Raw genomic sequence first — 17,225 nt, forward strand, 5'->3', positions numbered from 1 at the left:
GCACCATGTTTGGCAGCTCTCCATGATATCTGCACACCAGTGGCTTTCTGAAGTTCTACCAAACTTCTGTGAGAAAGCAGAAATCAGTACTTCATGGCTAATTTATATTTCTGGAGAAAGAAAAAAATAAAACCCCAAAAATTTTAAGCATTCTACAAAGGACCTTCAAACTAAAAAAGGATGATTTGCTGTGAAACACAGAAAACAGCCAAAACTAAACCACAAACTCCTGTTGCATAAACAATTGCTGGAAATAACTAAAAACCTTCTGTAACATACTTATCTTAAAACTAGAAGACTAACATTTTACAATGCTGCTTAGATGCCCTCTGAAAAATGCACTTCCACAATAATACAAAATTGTAACTATCAAAAGGATTTTTTTCCAAAAGGTTCTGCTAAGCCTAAAACCAAATCTGACGTAGCAACATATGTTTACAACTTTTCTACAATCTAGTGCTTGTGGAGAAGAAATTTTTCTGGTGGGCACAGAAGTTGTAGGTAACAAAACATTCATGTAGACTTACACATAGGAGTAGCCTACACCAATCCTACTCCTTCAGTCTGCCCACAGAGTAATGGAAGAGCATTTTGCCATACAGCAATATACAGCCTAAAATCACACAGAATGAGGAAGCACAGGATGAGAAATTACACTGAACTGACAGTGGCACTAAAGGCCACACGAACCAGCAGTTAATGCTTCCCACTGTTAAAGAAACATAGATAAAGAGAGGTGAGGGAGCTCTGTGTCCACTCCGTTTTCGATGCATACGGAGGACCGCTAAGCACAAGCTGCTCGTGTTTCAATCACAAGTACTTCCACTGCAATTCCAGTTATTGATTCGTACAGTACCAGCAACACTCTCCAATTAACTTAGGGGTGAGCAGTCAAAAGGAGAAGAAATGAGAACAAATTCTCTCTTATTTAACTGTAATGCACTACAGTAAAAATCTGAATTCCCTCACAGAGTCTTTGTCACAACAACTGTGCTGAGAGTGCCTGCTGGCACAGACACAATTGATGTCGACAGAAGTGACTTTATGCTGACATAGCAGTCTCATCAGTTCAAGCAAACTTTGTTCTTTCAGAGGAGGACTTTTTTTTCAGTAGTCTGTTTCCTTGACCTGTCTGCACTGCCACAGCTGGGCCTGCTCTGCCAACTTGTATGAAGACATTCACATAATTTCCATGTGAGGAACTGCAGTTCTCAAGTCAAAATACACTTCTATTTTAACTTTCTACTGGTTTTCCTGTACTTTAAACTTTACATTCACTGAGTGGGATAAATACCAATTACTCCAACCTCATTATCAACCAACACAGGCTGATTCTGGGAATACAGATGAGTCTCAGACCTGAGAATATTTAGGTTCATTTAACTTAATGAAAAAGAATTCCTGCTCAAATCTGTGACATAAGGAAATACTATAGATACTTCAGAAGAGGCAAATGGTTAAGTAACAAAAAACCCTAATGAGCCTAAGAGATAGTCAACTTCTAAAACTTCTACACAGCTGTTAAAAAATCAACTTTTCCGTCTTTCTTAAAAAACAAAATGTGAAAGACCACTGCTTATGCTGTCAAGGTCTTTTCAGCTCCTCACACCACCCCTCAGCAAGTAGGGTGGAAGGCACAAGAAGCTGAGAGAAAACACAGCAAGGACAGCTGATCCCAACAAGCCAAAGGGCTATTCCATACCATATCACACATAGTCAATATTAAAGGCAAATTAAATTAAATTACATTAAAGGCAAAGCTGGGGGCTGCTGCTTGGGAACTGGCTGGACACTGGTCAATGGATGGTAATCAACTTCACCAGGCATTGCTTGTTTTGTATAATCTAATTCCTTTATCATTCTCATTCTTTCCTTTTTTGTCCTATTAAACTAACTTTATGTCAACACAAGAACTCTAATTTTTTCTTTCTGAATCTCTTCCCCATCCCCCCAGGGATGTGGGGTGTTGTGTGAGTGCCTGAGCTGTGTTTAGCTGCCTGCTAGGTTAAAACATGATGTCAAGTCAGCAGGGACCTCCTCAGACCCCAAGGCCTTTAATACATGATCAAAAGGTCTTGCCATAACATCCAATACCTCTTTCAGTACCCTGGAATGAAACCCATCAGGCTCCACAGACTTCTGAATATTCAGCTGAAACAGCTGGTCCCTTACAATTTCAGTGTCCACAAATGAGAACTCACTATTCCCACACTTACAACATTCAGGGCACTCACTGGGCAGTCCAAGGCTTTTCATGTTTTCTCCCTGCATATAAGAACCAGGGCTCTGTGTCTTCAAATTCAATTAAAAACAACAGGTTTTCCGCTAGCAATTCTGATGGCAAATGTTAAAACCATATTTCAAGTAATGATTGCAAAGAGAAAAAGAAATCAATCAAAATCATTAAGAGTTTGCACTTGAATTTAAAAGTGTATTACACATTTTTTAATATTACTGGGAAAAAAACCCAGCATAAACTCGAAGCCAAGTTACGGCCGATATACCCTTATTCCCCTCTTAGAAATAATGTAGCATATGTTAGGGAAGCATACGATTTACATTTGTTACATTTGAAGACAAGAATGTACTTTCAGATGCCTAACTAGGAAACACTGGTGAACCAGAATAAGTTATGATACTAAACTGACACATATCCATTTCAGTAACAATGACAACAGGGTGGAGTGTTCAGAATGGTATTTATACTAGCAAAAATATTTCTTTAAACTTTAATTTTGAATTTCAAGATTATTGTCTGTTCTGCAAACAAAGAAAACAATTCTGCACAAGTCTGAATTCTGAAGACACAAAAGCCCACACCCAGAAATCTGGTAATATGAAGAGCGATGTGTTGCCTCAACTTTGCCTGCTTTTCACTGTTTGCATTTGTTCTCACACAGCTTCAAGTAAACTATGTATATTTTCAGAATTTATCTATTGTTTACATATTTCTCCTCTGGGAGGAGAAAGATGATTGATGGCCATGTTCACCGAAGAGGTGGCTACCTGTGTAGCCAATCCTAGCCTGCTTGTAAAACTGTATATATATGGAGTCAAGAGAAATAAGGTAGACAGCTTTACTGCATGACCTCCTGCTGCCTGCTTCGTCCTTTTGTGTCCCTAACAGCGACAGTGATGAGCAAGTAACTTTGAGAAAAATGTGTAATGTCAAATGCAGTGACTGGATTGTGGTAAACACATAATTTTTGCTGCAATGATTTAAAAAGATAACTCTCCTTGACTATCACTCCAACTCCCTCTGGGAGGTTAACATATCCAAAGAGGAACTTCCAGAAAGAAATGGATGTATGCATTTCTGTGGGTCAATACAGTTATTTAGTTATTTCAGTTATTTAAAATACAGTTATTTTAACACAAACCTCTATTCTGTTACACTGGTATGGACTGCTGCTGAAGCAGCTTAGGTACAAGCACACTCACTCAATAACTGCACTGAAATGTCAATGCTGACACATTAAAAGACAAAGAATTAGCATTTTTGCCAAATCATTTTTATAACTGTTCTTAATTACTCACTGAAGTTTGATCCATGAGACTGTATAATCTCCAGTTGAAGAAAGGTATTAAATTTTCTTGTTATTTTTAATTAGTAAGCACATAAACAGCAGAACCACCTTACCTGACAGAGTTTCGGCTCCTGTTTTCTATTTTCATTAAAATTCGTACATCTGATTGAGGAGATGCTGTATAAATTTTTAATCTGGAAAAAAAAGCAGCAAAGATGCAGAAATTATATACAATGACTTTTCTTCCTGTCATATATAAGAGATGGATATCTTACATATGTCAACAGCCAACATAATATATTTTTTAAAACAGTAATTTGTCACATATTAGGTGTTTTCTATAAATGAGGGTTATAATTATCAGCATGTTTTTTTAACAATTCTGAAGGCTTACTGCCACCTCCACGGAGGTTAATTATGGTTACATTTTTCAGAATTACAGTTACTTTATTTGGTCTTTATGCTGTGAGTCAGTTTCTTAATTTTCTGCTGATTTAAATTAGGTGGCTGTACTCTAGGATTAGTTGGTTGGTGAATATTAGGGTGGTTTTCATTACAGGAATGAAAGATGTACTGCTGACTGGGAACTCAGTTCTGCAAGCTGATAGTGCAGCTAATTTAAGGCATGTATTCAGAACCATTCCCTTTTATTAGTGCATTAGATCAACTAGGCAGGAAAGTTTATTTCAATACACACCTTTGACAAACTACAGGATCTGACTCCACTGGATCAATGTATGGCTTGAGGATATCAGCAAGTGTTTTATCATCAGGCACCCTTTCAAGCAAAGATAAAAATCAAGCATGTGAGACATCATTCATCATGTACACAAATACCTATTGTGAGTCACCTGGAGGAAGCTGTTTATTAGCATGCTACAGTGGCACAGCTGAGTAGTTTATGGCAGGGTTATAAATGTGTATCAATACTGCACAGATATGGGCAGCTTTATCTCAGTTTCAGCACTGGGATTTCACAGGCACGTATGAGCAGTAAACAGATGCATATCTCTAATTTCTAACCCTGCAAAAGAAACATGCTGTTCCTGCAGCCCTAGAAGCAGACAAGGACATACTTCTCATCTCCCTTCAGGCTAGGAAAAAAGGAGAGCTTATTTGTCAATAAAAAACTTATTTTTTTGCCTTTTCAAAATGTATTTCTGGACTTTCCTACAAAGCAAACAAGGCAACCATTTCACCCTGTATGTAGGTCAGCTCCAGAGCGCAGGTGAGGAGGGGTGGCAAATCGTGCTGAACATCTGCTCCATGAGAAGAGACTATGTTAGGTGTAGGGGTACTACTATTATAAATACACAAGCTCTCTATTTACGTAGGGAAAAGGACTAACAAGCATTATGTCTGATTCGGAAAGTCTGCTAGCTTTCAGAGAGGAAGGGACTACACAACTTTCAATATTTTTTAAATGGAAATGTCCTTTTATTTAAGACTAAAATTAATACCTGAGTTTACTCTGTGTAACAGAATTCGATAAGAACTGATCAAAATATTTTACAGCTCAACTTCAGCAGATTAATTTAAACTTTATAAAAATTTTTTTTAAAGCTCTGTACCCTTTTAAAGTGTATTCAGCATGGCAGTGAGGAAATATGAGCTTCAAATGCCAGTAGAACTTGTTCTCCCTGAAAACAAAAAGAAATGCATATTCTTAGTCTTAGTTGGTAACAACCACCTTTTTTTTTTCTATGATAAAGCTTTGTAACCTACAGCATGGGTGCAGAAGAAAATAACTGGTTAAGATTTTGAGTGGCTTCAAAGAGTGAAAGGGGCATGCAGAGAAGCTGGTATGTCCTTTCAAAGATGTAATGCTCCCACATCCTGCTAACTTTCAAGTCCTCATGGGATGAAAATATGTTTCTTACAAATATAAAAGGATATCACCAATTTAACTGATCGACAGTATTTCACATTTTAAAAGTGAGTATATTCCAGCTGCCCTTTAATTTCAGAAAAGGAAACTGCTTTTTGGCATATCACCCAAGACAGATTACCAAACCTCTGCAACAATAATAGCTGGAGTCCCAGCTGAGGCCAGGTCCTACAGAAGACAGGGACTCAACTTTTCCCAGCAATGATGCCCCCAACAGAAAATGTGTCATGGCCAGGGAAGGAAGTTGCCTTCTGGCATAACATGGATAAGAGAAGTTAGAAAGAACAAACATTTAACAGAAAGATGGTAAAACTTATGGTAGAGACAAAGCGATGTCACATTCCTTCCTTCTGTATGTTAGCTGTTATTTTTTAGACCCACCTTCCCTTTCCAGCTAGCATAAGTAATACCTGAGAATAGAAGCTACTGAAGCATAGCTAGAGAGCAGTATCATCTTACGCAGTATTTCTAGAGAATACTTTGCAAGATCAGGCAGTCTCTACTTGCTTTTTTGCTCATTTGCAGAAAATCTGCAGAAACTTTTCTAAAATAATTCCCTAAGAGAAAGCAGAATCGAAGAGGTAAGTTCCTGGCTTTCTGCTCTGGTTCAGAAATTCACACTCATGACAAACAGCAAAGATTTAGAAATCAGAGCTCAAACACCTGTGAAGCACAGGGATGTCTAATAGTGTCTTCTTTTTTAACTACTTTTTAAAACATTATTTAAGACCAATGAATCATTGCGTCCAGGATAATCACCCTCAGTTATGCAAAGATTCTGGTCTACAATAAAAAGTAAACACAGTGTTGTTCCAACATGTTGCTTAATTTGTTTATCAGGCAAATGAAATATTATCCAGCAGGTTCTAGCTGGCTGCAGAGAGGAGTGAACGTGCATGCACTAGCAAAATAGTAAACTTAGCTGCCAAGATCAATTAACTCTGATATCAATTTTTAAATGCAAGCACTTTCTATAAAGTGAGCTTATCAAATAAGGAATTGCCTTACCTAGTTGTCCCTAGGAGAAAAGTGAGCTTTACAGCTGAACTATACTTTCCAGAGTATAAGTAAAGTCAGACGTATTAGTTTTTACCAAAAAAGAGCAAGCAGGAACCCCCAACTCTGAGAAAATAATAATTAGAATAAAACAAACTAACGAAGCCCATGGTCCCCAGAGCAACGTGTGCCTCAGCAGAATTGTGTTGCATGCCTTGTGATTCCTCCCTTCCCTCTGCTCATGTTTGTTAAAGTGAAGAATGAGAATGCCTTGAATGAGAAGTTGGAATTAGAGAACATCAGGTCTGGAAGAGGTAAGAAGATTGTATGACCAGAGCTGGAGGAAAACCAGAAATCATTATTAATCATGTAATATATATATATATAACCAGGAGCTAGCATAGTATTTGGGCCCATGAATTTTATGCTATTTTGCATACTGGTACGACAGTCTTAAATTACCAAACTGCAAAGTTTTTTTAAATAACTCAAAACCATTGAGTGGAATTTTGGGAGTTTTTTGCAAGGCAAGTAAAACAAGATTTTGCAATTCTTATTCTTGACAGCTGAAGGAAGCACCAATGCCACCATACTCACAGAGCAAACTGGAATAGCAGTAGAGTTATGTAACCAGTTCAGCTCCATTGCAATTAGCTTGTGATTCCTCTCAGACACAGAATAAATGGCAGTATCTGCCATTTAACATGGAACAGTGTTATGTCAAAGCACTTTCCCAGGGAGACTAGTAAAAGTTAGTATACTTTAGACACAAAAATAGGGTCACCACCATTAGCTGAAGGAAATGCTTATGATGGGCACATTTATTAAAATGTTTATAAGGACTGTTCAGATGAGGGGGTTGTTCTGTGTTATTAACTAACATGAGGCCTGCTAGCATGTTTTCATTGAACTCACCAGATTCCACATTTTTTCCAAACAGGCCATATTTATCTATTCTAAGTGACCAACCCTTTCTGTGACACTTTGATCTTTAAATCAAGATAGCCAAAGCATGAGAGAGACAAACCATGACACAGCTCACAGAAACATGTAGGTGGCCCAAAGGACTGTCTCTAACACAGTAACTTGAAAAAGAAATGCTCCAAAAAGAACTAGTTATCTGCTACCTGCTGCTAGGAACACTCTTCATGTGTCTGTACAAATGGCTGTCACAGAGCACATCCTCATTTCACATGCAAGACTGATTCCCTGTGGGCTCACTGAGGCACACTCAGTTCATCACTGCAGCTGTAAAATCAGCTTAAGAGGATTCTTCCCAGACTTCCGCCCTCCCTACCCCTTCCAGGCACAATCTAGTCTATGGAATAGTGCACAGAAAGTGCTGTGAATCAGGGAAGCTGAAGTTAAAAAGCTCACTTCTCATCAAAAAGTTCCACTTTGAAAAACCAGAAATGTTGATTTTTTTTTCTCAGCAAACTAATACTGTAACTAGCAATTAATGACTTCATTTCTCTTCAAAGTACTCTTGCCTGGAAGTAAATGGCAAGTAGAAAAAGGCAAGACAGTTTAAGAATATGATTGAAGCAGGATAGGAGTAAAAAAGAACCTTGGAACAGAAATAGCCTCATACTCATCACTGTACAATGAAGTCTTGAAAAACAGCCTGCTGGGTGCCTGTTATTAAAGTGAAGCATCCCTCACCATCACTGATACATGCCCAGAGAACTTGATGTCAACTGTAAATGCTATCAAAGCTGCTTCACAACAAGTTCTGATCAAAGTTAGAGATGCTGGCTCCAGACCTCACTGACTTCATTTTCCATTATGGCTCACCAGGGTAGTATTTCCTTCAAATACAACAGACATGTAATATGTTCATTTTCTAAACGAAAATGCCTAATTGAATAAGTCATCTGCACTTCAGCAACAGCTCACTCCATGAAGCACTCCATACCACTCTGCTGCCACTGTTGGAATGCCCCTCCAACAGTGCCCTGTTTTTCTGGACAGCAAGGCACTGACTATAAAATTACCAAACAGCAGAGATCTGGGTGAAGCACAAACACATCAGTGATGTCAGTAAAAGCAGCATCACAGCCCATCCCTGCACTGCTTGGTTTCATCTCCTATTCTGGCTACTTCAGAAACACAGAAATGGATCAGATGGAAAAGGGAAGCCAAGCACCTCTCTCTCTCCATGTATGATATGTAGATGCAAAATACATTCAGAACTGCACAGGCTGTTTCACAACTAGTTCTAAAAAAAGTAACCATCTACCTTTAATTTCTCCTAAAACTTCCAAAAACTTATTTTGTCACCAACTGTAGTTGTATGATTTAAAAAAATTTCACATCAACAAGGGAAACATTTTTACTTCTGATGTTACAAAGACAGCAGCAGTATATACAAAGTGGCTGTCTCCTCCAGCTGGCTCTCAGAACAACTGCAAAAATCTTCTCTACCTTTACAGTTAATGCAGTAGCTAAGAAGATGCTCAAAAAACTGTGATTGTAGACAATACAGCTGCTGGGAATTAAAGGACTGATCTACAAATCACTCTGGACTTGGATGTACATGTTAAAAGCCTTGGCAAATTTCTAGAAGTGTCTAATAATGTTTATGCATTTCTTTAAAATTATACGAAATACCTCATAAAGCTTAACTTTCTTACCTAGGCTTCCTCTGAGCATTTCCTCTCAGTTTTATCTAGAATGAAGTAGAATGTGTTTAGAAGGTTAAATGTGTTTACAAGGTGTTTTTAAATGTGCGGGTATATATTTATGCAAACTGAAATATTTACTGACAAAAATTCCAAATTCATCACATCTTAAGACACTAACTGCAGTTCTACAGAAGTATTTTACTACCAGCTTGTCAAAGACAGTGAGTGATTCATTGATGGTTTTGTTTCAATTTAGCAACTAGTATTCTTAAAATATTAGTATACAGGATATCTTACATCAAAGTGCAAATATTGTAGTATTTCCTGTCTTTTTTATTTTGAATTCACAAAAGTAATTATAAGGACATTATAATTACTATTAATTATAATTACATATAAAAGGACAGACCAGCTATCCTTTTATCTGACAATACCCAGTACACTCTCAGAATGCACTGAAGTTTAATTGAAATACTGGGCATTCAGCTTACATAGTTTTGGAGAATATTGCCTTCTTTGACTTCCATCAGCAACTCAACTTTCTTCTTCATGGGTCCAAGAAAACAAGCAAACCTATGTACTAAGTAACAACTAAATTTAAGTTTAACAGTTCCAGTGACGGAATATCAAGTCAAAACCCAACTCAGAAAACTCCTTCAAACAATAATTTTAATTATCTCTCCCTAACTAAGGATTATAGCTGACATTTTACAACTTCCAGGTGCACCTCAAAGTGTAAACACTAACGACCTTCAAATCTCCAGTGCCTTTTTTCTCACCATTACATCAAAGAGGTAATGTAAAAACTTCCTCCTTTTCCCACATATATCCCTCCGACCAAATGCTCCCAGGCTGCAGGCATGACTGCTACAAGGGAGGTTTGTAGTCCTCTGGCCCGTCTTGGTGGGGAGGAGAGGTAAAAGGATGTTGTCTGGGAGATAAGCTGTGAATGGAGCGCGGAGGAAGTTGGCTGGAGATGTGTGACAGTGCAAGCAGCAGGGAGGGCTGCAGCAGGGCAGCACAAGCTGCAGAGCTCAGGGAACTTCACTGCCCCATTTCAGTGTCTCACTGCACCATCTCCTGCCAGGGAACAGGAGACATGGACTTGCAAACTCATTCCCCTCTCCCCATTTGATGAGCTCGCTGAAGCTTCTCAGTTGGTGCTCCTGCCCTTGGTTTCAGCCTGGCCTCATCCTTCACCCCTTTCCCAGAGGCCTGCTATCCCAGCAATTCACACCATCAACTCCACGGCAGAATGTATCCAGTGGGAAACTCCCAACTGTACTGAAAATAAGGGCACCACAGGAAATGTAAGGTGAGGCAGCACTTAAAAATAATTCATGACTAAGAAATCAGATGCACCATGAGTTCACACTCTGGACTCAGAGACTACTTTCTAATGACCCTCCATTACCTAGATACTCAATATTACACATCAGTCTAACCCACGTGTTGCCCAGCTTTGGCACGTATGCTTTCACAACATCGGATTTAGCAAACAAATTCATGGAATCCAGGAAATGAAGAGTCTGGTTAACACATCAAAACAACACTGATCTGTCCTCCAGCACTGGCACAGGCAGGGGATGACACAAGAATACATCTTGTACTTCCTAGTTTTGGATACTCTCACTCCTGCCTCGTACTGCCCAACAGCTTGGCTCGCAGGGATAGTGTCAGGAGGACATGGGAGAAGCCTATTCTCTGTTTTCCACGCACAGATGTTGGGCAGCTTCCAGCCCCCACCCTATGGAGCAATCTGTCTACAAATCTCGACTGACAAACAGCATGAGAAGGGGCTCATCTACAGGAGAGGGACACACCAGACCCTGAGCACTGTCAGGTGCTAAGCTCATATAATGGATATATAGTGCAGAGGGAGGAGAAAATACCTCAGATTTCTTTTGGTTCTGTCTGCATTTTCTCTAACAGAGCTGGTAAAAAATGTAACTTTAAAAGGTTACACTTCCATGTCTATTTGATGCCTAATGTTCTGCTAAAACCTACTCTACGTGCAACACCAAACCTGCCTATGTTTTCCCCTAGAGCAGCCTGAATGATGCAGGTGGGCGTGTTGAGCAGTTTCCAGGTGGGTTTTTACTCTGTCAGAGACAGACCTCTGGTGGCCAGCCAGGGACCGACACTGTGGAGTGCACAGCTCCCAAAACAGAGGGAAAACATATCCTGAAAACACAAACTGCCACCAAAACTGAGACCTGGAACAAAGCAAGTAAAGAAGTCATCAGGGGGATATGAGCCATCAGGGATGTCACTGCTGTGAGAAGCTCAGAAGGCATTTATTTTTGACCCCAGTGTACCACTGAGCTGAACTGTAGACCTGATTCCTGTCACAATGAAATATTTCATAATTTTTTTTTCATTTTTACTGTGAAAATACTTTAAAATACAATCTCTGGATAGCAGAGGAAGAACACAGAGTAGATAAAGCAAGAAACATTTAAATTTTCTTTAGCCTTCTTCCTGAATTTTTATCTGTCTGCATTTGTGTCTCTAAGCTATGCTGTATCAAACATTCCCATTCTCCAGCACAGCAACTCCCACCACAGAATGCGACTCAGGTACCGAAGCACTTCTTAAGATTTGATGTCAGCCTTTTCAGAGACAGGGATTTGTGCAAGCTTTCTACATTAATCCTCTAACATAAAGCCTCCCAAGAGACATTTTCTTTTTCTAGCAAAAAACCTAGTTAAAAGCAAAGTTAGTGAAAAGACCACAACAGCACTAGTTCTTCCTACCATTACTCAGTGTTAGCATTTTTCAGAATAAAGCATGAATTACGTAAACTGTTAAACCCCACTCAAAGAACCTAAAGGAAATGAAAATGTAAAGCATGAAATATTAAGCAGCTTTTGCAAAAAAACAGTGCATCTAACAGATTTTAAAACAAGTATATTGGTATGAACTCAAATTCTCATTGTTATATGCTCAGTGAAAATAGAATATTGCAGACTGTAACCGACTAAAGACTCACACAGAATTGAAGGTGGTAGAATTTTCTTTTCTTTTTGTAAATCCAACAGGCAGTGTTTTTAGCTCAATATTACACCCTCGAGCTTTGTTCCTCAAGCAGTATAACTGGCAAAAAACAAAAAGATTTTTTTAAAAAAATCTGAATATATAAACCCCCTGAAAACTAAACAATAAAAAGCTGACAGGAACTATGAGAATTCTTATAGAAGAGGCCATATTTAATGAAATTCTCTGAATTTTTAAAAAACCATCCTGAATGAAAAAATATATGCAAGCCTGGAAACGCTCTGAAACATTTTCATAAGTTTTTTTACTATTAAACAAGAACATGCCAATGATCTCCTCATAGTAAAAGTTCTTTAACATACCAGGAGAGTCACAGTGCGACCATTGTGGGCGTAATACCACCATCAGGATGGTTTTGGGGTTACAACCCTATCCACTCAGCAGAATGGATACACAAGCACCATCCCAGCCACTGCCAAATTCGGATTTGAAGGCAGCAAGGGCATCTTGCCATTAACATGCCCAGTACCACAACCCTAAAACTGGTTAGGGTTTCACCCATGCAGGGGCTCACCATCTTCAGCACGCATTTTTAGGACATCATGCTGCTAAATACACACACAGAATACTACTCCAGCCAGAGAGGAAGCTGGAGTCTTCTGAATTTATTCTGCCATCAATGTGACTCCTGAGTTTAGGGCTGTATCTCAAGGTATCTTCGCAAGATGGGAAAAAAAAAATGGTCTTGATGCCTTTTTGTGACTTATCGATGAGTCAAAATATTTTGTTGTAGGGGCTGGCTGGGCTTCTTTTGGGTTTTGCTTGTTTGTTCATTGTTTTTAGTTTGGGGAGTGTGTTTGGTTGCTGAGCTTCAGCAAAAACATCCTCCCTTAGAAGGCTGGCTTTTATGTCACTCTCGCTTATATTTAATCTTTGAAGAGCTCTAGCTGTCTTCATTTGGTATATAGGGAACACATACCAATTTTTACCTGAGAAGCGTGTACTTAAAAATTCAAAAGTTGTGGAAGTCTAAGGAAACATTCAGACTTTCTTAACATATATCCATCATCCAACAGCAACAGTGGTCATGCATAAACTTTAAGAACCATTAGTGATCTTTTCTTCCAAGCAACTGGATGTAGCCATCAATACTGCATAAAATACTGCTGCATAAACCTAGAGACTCCTTTTGATTTCTGGCTCTAAAATCCAGGGTCATTCATACCTTCACAAGAGAGGTACCAGCTCTGGAATCTAGATTGGGAGTACCTTAGTGGGAATTCAAAGTAGCCAGCACTAATTCCAACAGAGCAAAAGGAGAATCAAAAACTTACAAGTCTTTTTGTTGCTGGACTATGCACAATACAATGTCGAGCAGCAGCATCAGCCGTCCTTCCTACGTCTTCCAGGAAACGATAATCTGAAATTAAATAGATCAAAGAAAAATGTAGTGCCGGCCTAGTAAAACCAGGGAGTTTTAGAACACACAAGATATGTTCTTACCACTCAGAAGGTTCAAGTCAGTAAATTCATTTACAGAGACAAACGCTGTTTTATCCCTGACTCCATTACAGCTCAGTGCAAGCTTATGTTTCTTTACACACAACAGGCTGAAATGACAAAAAAAAAAGAAAGCATTTAACGTGTCCAGCACATGAATGAGGAAAATAATCAAAACTATTAAGTTCAGATAGCAGATACCTGCACGAATATTTCATGCATCGTGGACATCTGTACTTAGCTTCTTCTTTGCTACAGGTTTCACACCTGAAAGAAGTAAAAAACACTTCTCAATATGGCAGCATTTTTACACCTAGCCTATGAAAGTGCCTGCTCAAAAACCAGGCACTAGGCCATCCCTCAGAATTTTCAAGAAAAGCTATTGTAAGTGCATCTTGAAAAGAGAAAGAGAAAATACAAATACCTTGGATTAAGAAAGGTGGCAGACAAAACAACACAAGCTATGGGGGAGTATCTCCAAACATACAGACACTAAAACACTGGAGATGCTTGAAAGAAGAAAACTTACATGCTAACTGCAGAGCTGGAAACACAGCAAGCCTTTATCAGTTTATGCTTTAGGGCCTGGTTCTATCAGTGCTTTTCTCTTTTTGCATCACCTGTAATGTGCACTGTATCATGCTGGCTTATACTTCAAATTTTACACAGATGGAAAATAAATTTTAATGATTCTCACTAAACCCCGAACAATGCATCCCACTTTTTCACTGGAACAACACGGTCAGCCAAACAACTTCTGGCTGTCAGCAGTGCAAATTCCAAAGTCAGGGGACCTTTCAGGCACAATGTGTAGGGCTTATCAATATAACTAGTAAGTATCAGTGAAAAATTAAATTCCTCTAAAAATATGACTTTATGTTTTTAACTAGGCTATTAGAACAGCTGTTTCTCCCATTCTTAGGAAAAATGTCAACTGAAATAATCGTCACTCTTATTTTAAGTATGACAAACAAAAAAGAGAAATAACATTTCCTCCACATGGGTAAAGTTTTCAAGATTAGTACAAACGCATCATTTTCAACTACTGGGGGATAAATGTCAGTCCTAACCCATTTCTCTTGCTCTCCCCACCACGTGCTCGCTGCTTGCCGTAGTGAGGGCCTGAAGGACTAGCCCAGTAATACCATCGCCTGACGAGTTCTGCGAATTAACAGCACAAACCCATTTTAAGAACCGGGAAAAGGGTTTGAAGCGCTGCAAACCAGAAACAGGGAGTTCCTGTGAATAAGGATTCCTCTTCCCCGCTCCGCAGGGCCTCCGCAGTGCCCTGTCGCCGTCCCCGGTCCTGCGATGCTCTGCAGGCGCCCCCCGCGCGGTCCCTCGCTCGGCCGGGCCTCACCCGCGCGGGCTGCGGGGCACAGGGCCGCCCGCCGAGCCCCGGGAAAGGCGCTCCCGAAGCCCGTGCAGCCGCCGCCGCTGTGCCGTACCTGTGCTGGGACATCTTCCCGCCGCCCACCGCCCGCCCGGCGCCGCCGGGCCCGTCCCGCTCCGCCATGGCCGCGCCGCGGGGCCTCACGGGGAACGCGCGGCCTGTGCCGCGCCGCGGCGCCGCCTGGCGGCCGCCAGCCACAGCGCAGCCGCAGCAGGCGTCACCGCGCCGGGAGCCGCGGGGCTGAGGGCTCCGGGACCTTCGGGGCTCCGCGCCGATGGCCCAGCCGGGGAGGCTGCCCAGGGCACCGGGGAGGCTGCCCAGGGCACCGGGGAGGCTGCCCAAACCGCGCACTGCGCCGCACACCATCACGCTGCCAAACAGACAGCACCGCGGCGCGACACTCCCCGCGAACATCACCCCTTACCTGTCCGTGTCCCGCTGCAGACGGCCGTCGTCCCCGCCGGCTGCGCGGGATGTGCGGTTTTGCCTCAACTACGGAAATGCACATCCTCACAGCCTTGTAAGGCTTTACACTCCTTGCTTTTAAAATAGGTAATTTGTGAGATGAAGAACTCCCAAAAATCGGGCAATGAGATGAATAAAAATATACGAGATGCAGACATTTTCTAAAAAATTATAATCTTAAAAATATCCCCAAAGTATTTGCCAGAAGATCATCTTCAAAGCCAAACTAACAGGAAATGTTAAATCATAATGTCAGTGTATTGATCTTGAAACTGCAAAAAGTGAGACATTTTGTCATCCTTCTGTAATCTTGCTTTGATTTTCATTTTATCAGATTTTTCTCAAAGTGGTCGAAAATGATGCTTTGATACAAAATACAAGATGGGATGTGCATGTACGTTACTTTGTAAAAGCAAATATTGTCCCTCTGGCCGTATTCCATGGCACAGCGCATATGCATTTCCCCTTGGGAAAAGAAGCACTGCTGCCACCTAAGAAAAGTGCCCTTCTCGAGGATTTTCACCATTTCTAAGAATGACCTATGCACTGTGAAACAGAGTTGTAAAAGACAAAGAGATAACTTGGAAGCTTATTTTATTATACTTTGGTGGTGTGGTTTCCTGCAGACGAAGACAGACAGACAGTTGTTGTTTGAACACTCCCTCAAATACAGTCTGGTATCACCTTGCCAAGGACTCCTGAGCACACTTTTAATTGATAATAGATGAGGCATATCAATACAAAGAGTGCTTTTCCTAATGGTAAAACTGTTCATTTTTACTAAAACAAAAACAAAAAACAAACCTTCACTGAACATTTTAGGCTTAATTTTAAAAACCCAAAATGATCTAATAAATTTCAAAAAACCCTGGAATTTCTAAGAGGATGAAATGTTGATTATAATTTAACAGCAGCCATTCAGAAGACAAGCTGTAGTAGATTTTTTCAGAAGTTACAAAATATATACAGAATATATCATCTTAAGATGGCTTTGGCATTAGCGCTGTTAACTGAAATACAGGATTTAAAAGTCAAAACTACTTTAGGTAGCTCTTCTTACAACAATTTTTATAATGGCTGTAACGCAAACTTCTGACTATATGCATCATATACAGTAAGCTGTCTTATACACCATTTCCAAAATAGTACACAAAAATGTTTTAAACAAGAAATCCACATAAATAATGTTTTCATTATGTGAAGTATGTGACCAACAGTTTAAAATAAGTACTTTTAGAAGAGAAACATAACCTGATGTAACCAGCACATACAGTCTGAAAGCTAAACAGGGACTCAATCTCTGGTAGGGCCACAAGCACCCTGTGTTATGAAGAGCACCAAGGCAACACGGACAGGATACACAAAAGAGGTAGTGTGCCATCTGTTCAGATGTGTGTGTCCACAAAGGACTGGAATAAAACAATGTTTAAGAAGACTTATTGTACTGTACTGTGGCTTGATTCACTTTTCATATAAAAGCTATTGCACATTTAGGAGAATTAGCAGGTATTGCTCCTCAGTATCTCATGTCTCCAGCTTTCCTCAGGATGGTTTTTGTGCAGTGCTGTTAAAAAGAATGCTAAGAGCACTTGACATCCTGGAAAAGTCCATGTTCAGATACTCCATTCCAGAAAATTATGCAAGAAAGCACCAAGAAATTTATTTTTAAATACTTTAAGGAAAATTGCTTTAGTTTTTTCTTTCTTTCATTTTTCAATGCCATTTCTCCTTAGAAGGAAGTCTTTTTCTTCCTGAGGTTCTTTAAGCAACAACTCTTGAAATGATTCTTCAGTTTCCTAGTAATTTTGCCTGCAGCAAACTATGGAGCAAACTCC

At 40.0% G+C, this 17,225-nt stretch overlaps 1 protein-coding gene across 1 annotated transcript in view; it reads right to left on the bottom strand.

The window, feature by feature from the left end:
• The window catches only part of ZNHIT6 (zinc finger HIT-type containing 6), a 31,300-nt gene extending 16,236 nt beyond the window's left edge, over positions 1-15,064 (bottom strand). Inside the window, exons 1-8 of the mRNA XM_066325157.1 lie at positions 14,981-15,064; positions 13,734-13,799; positions 13,536-13,642; positions 13,367-13,452; positions 12,028-12,131; positions 5,099-5,167; positions 4,225-4,305; positions 3,641-3,721 (exon numbers count right to left, since the gene is read on the bottom strand). Of these exons, the coding sequence (XP_066181254.1) occupies positions 3,641-3,721; positions 4,225-4,305; positions 5,099-5,167; positions 12,028-12,131; positions 13,367-13,452; positions 13,536-13,642; positions 13,734-13,799; positions 14,981-15,048 (662 nt within the window). The 5' untranslated portion in view covers positions 15,049-15,064. The remainder of the gene's footprint in view (positions 1-3,640; positions 3,722-4,224; positions 4,306-5,098; positions 5,168-12,027; positions 12,132-13,366; positions 13,453-13,535; positions 13,643-13,733; positions 13,800-14,980) is intronic.
• Positions 15,065-17,225: the final 2,161 nt, after the last annotated feature.

This window comes from Sylvia atricapilla, chromosome 9 (assembly GCF_009819655.1).
Source record: "Sylvia atricapilla isolate bSylAtr1 chromosome 9, bSylAtr1.pri, whole genome shotgun sequence".
NCBI lineage: Eukaryota > Metazoa > Chordata > Aves > Passeriformes > Sylviidae > Sylvia > Sylvia atricapilla.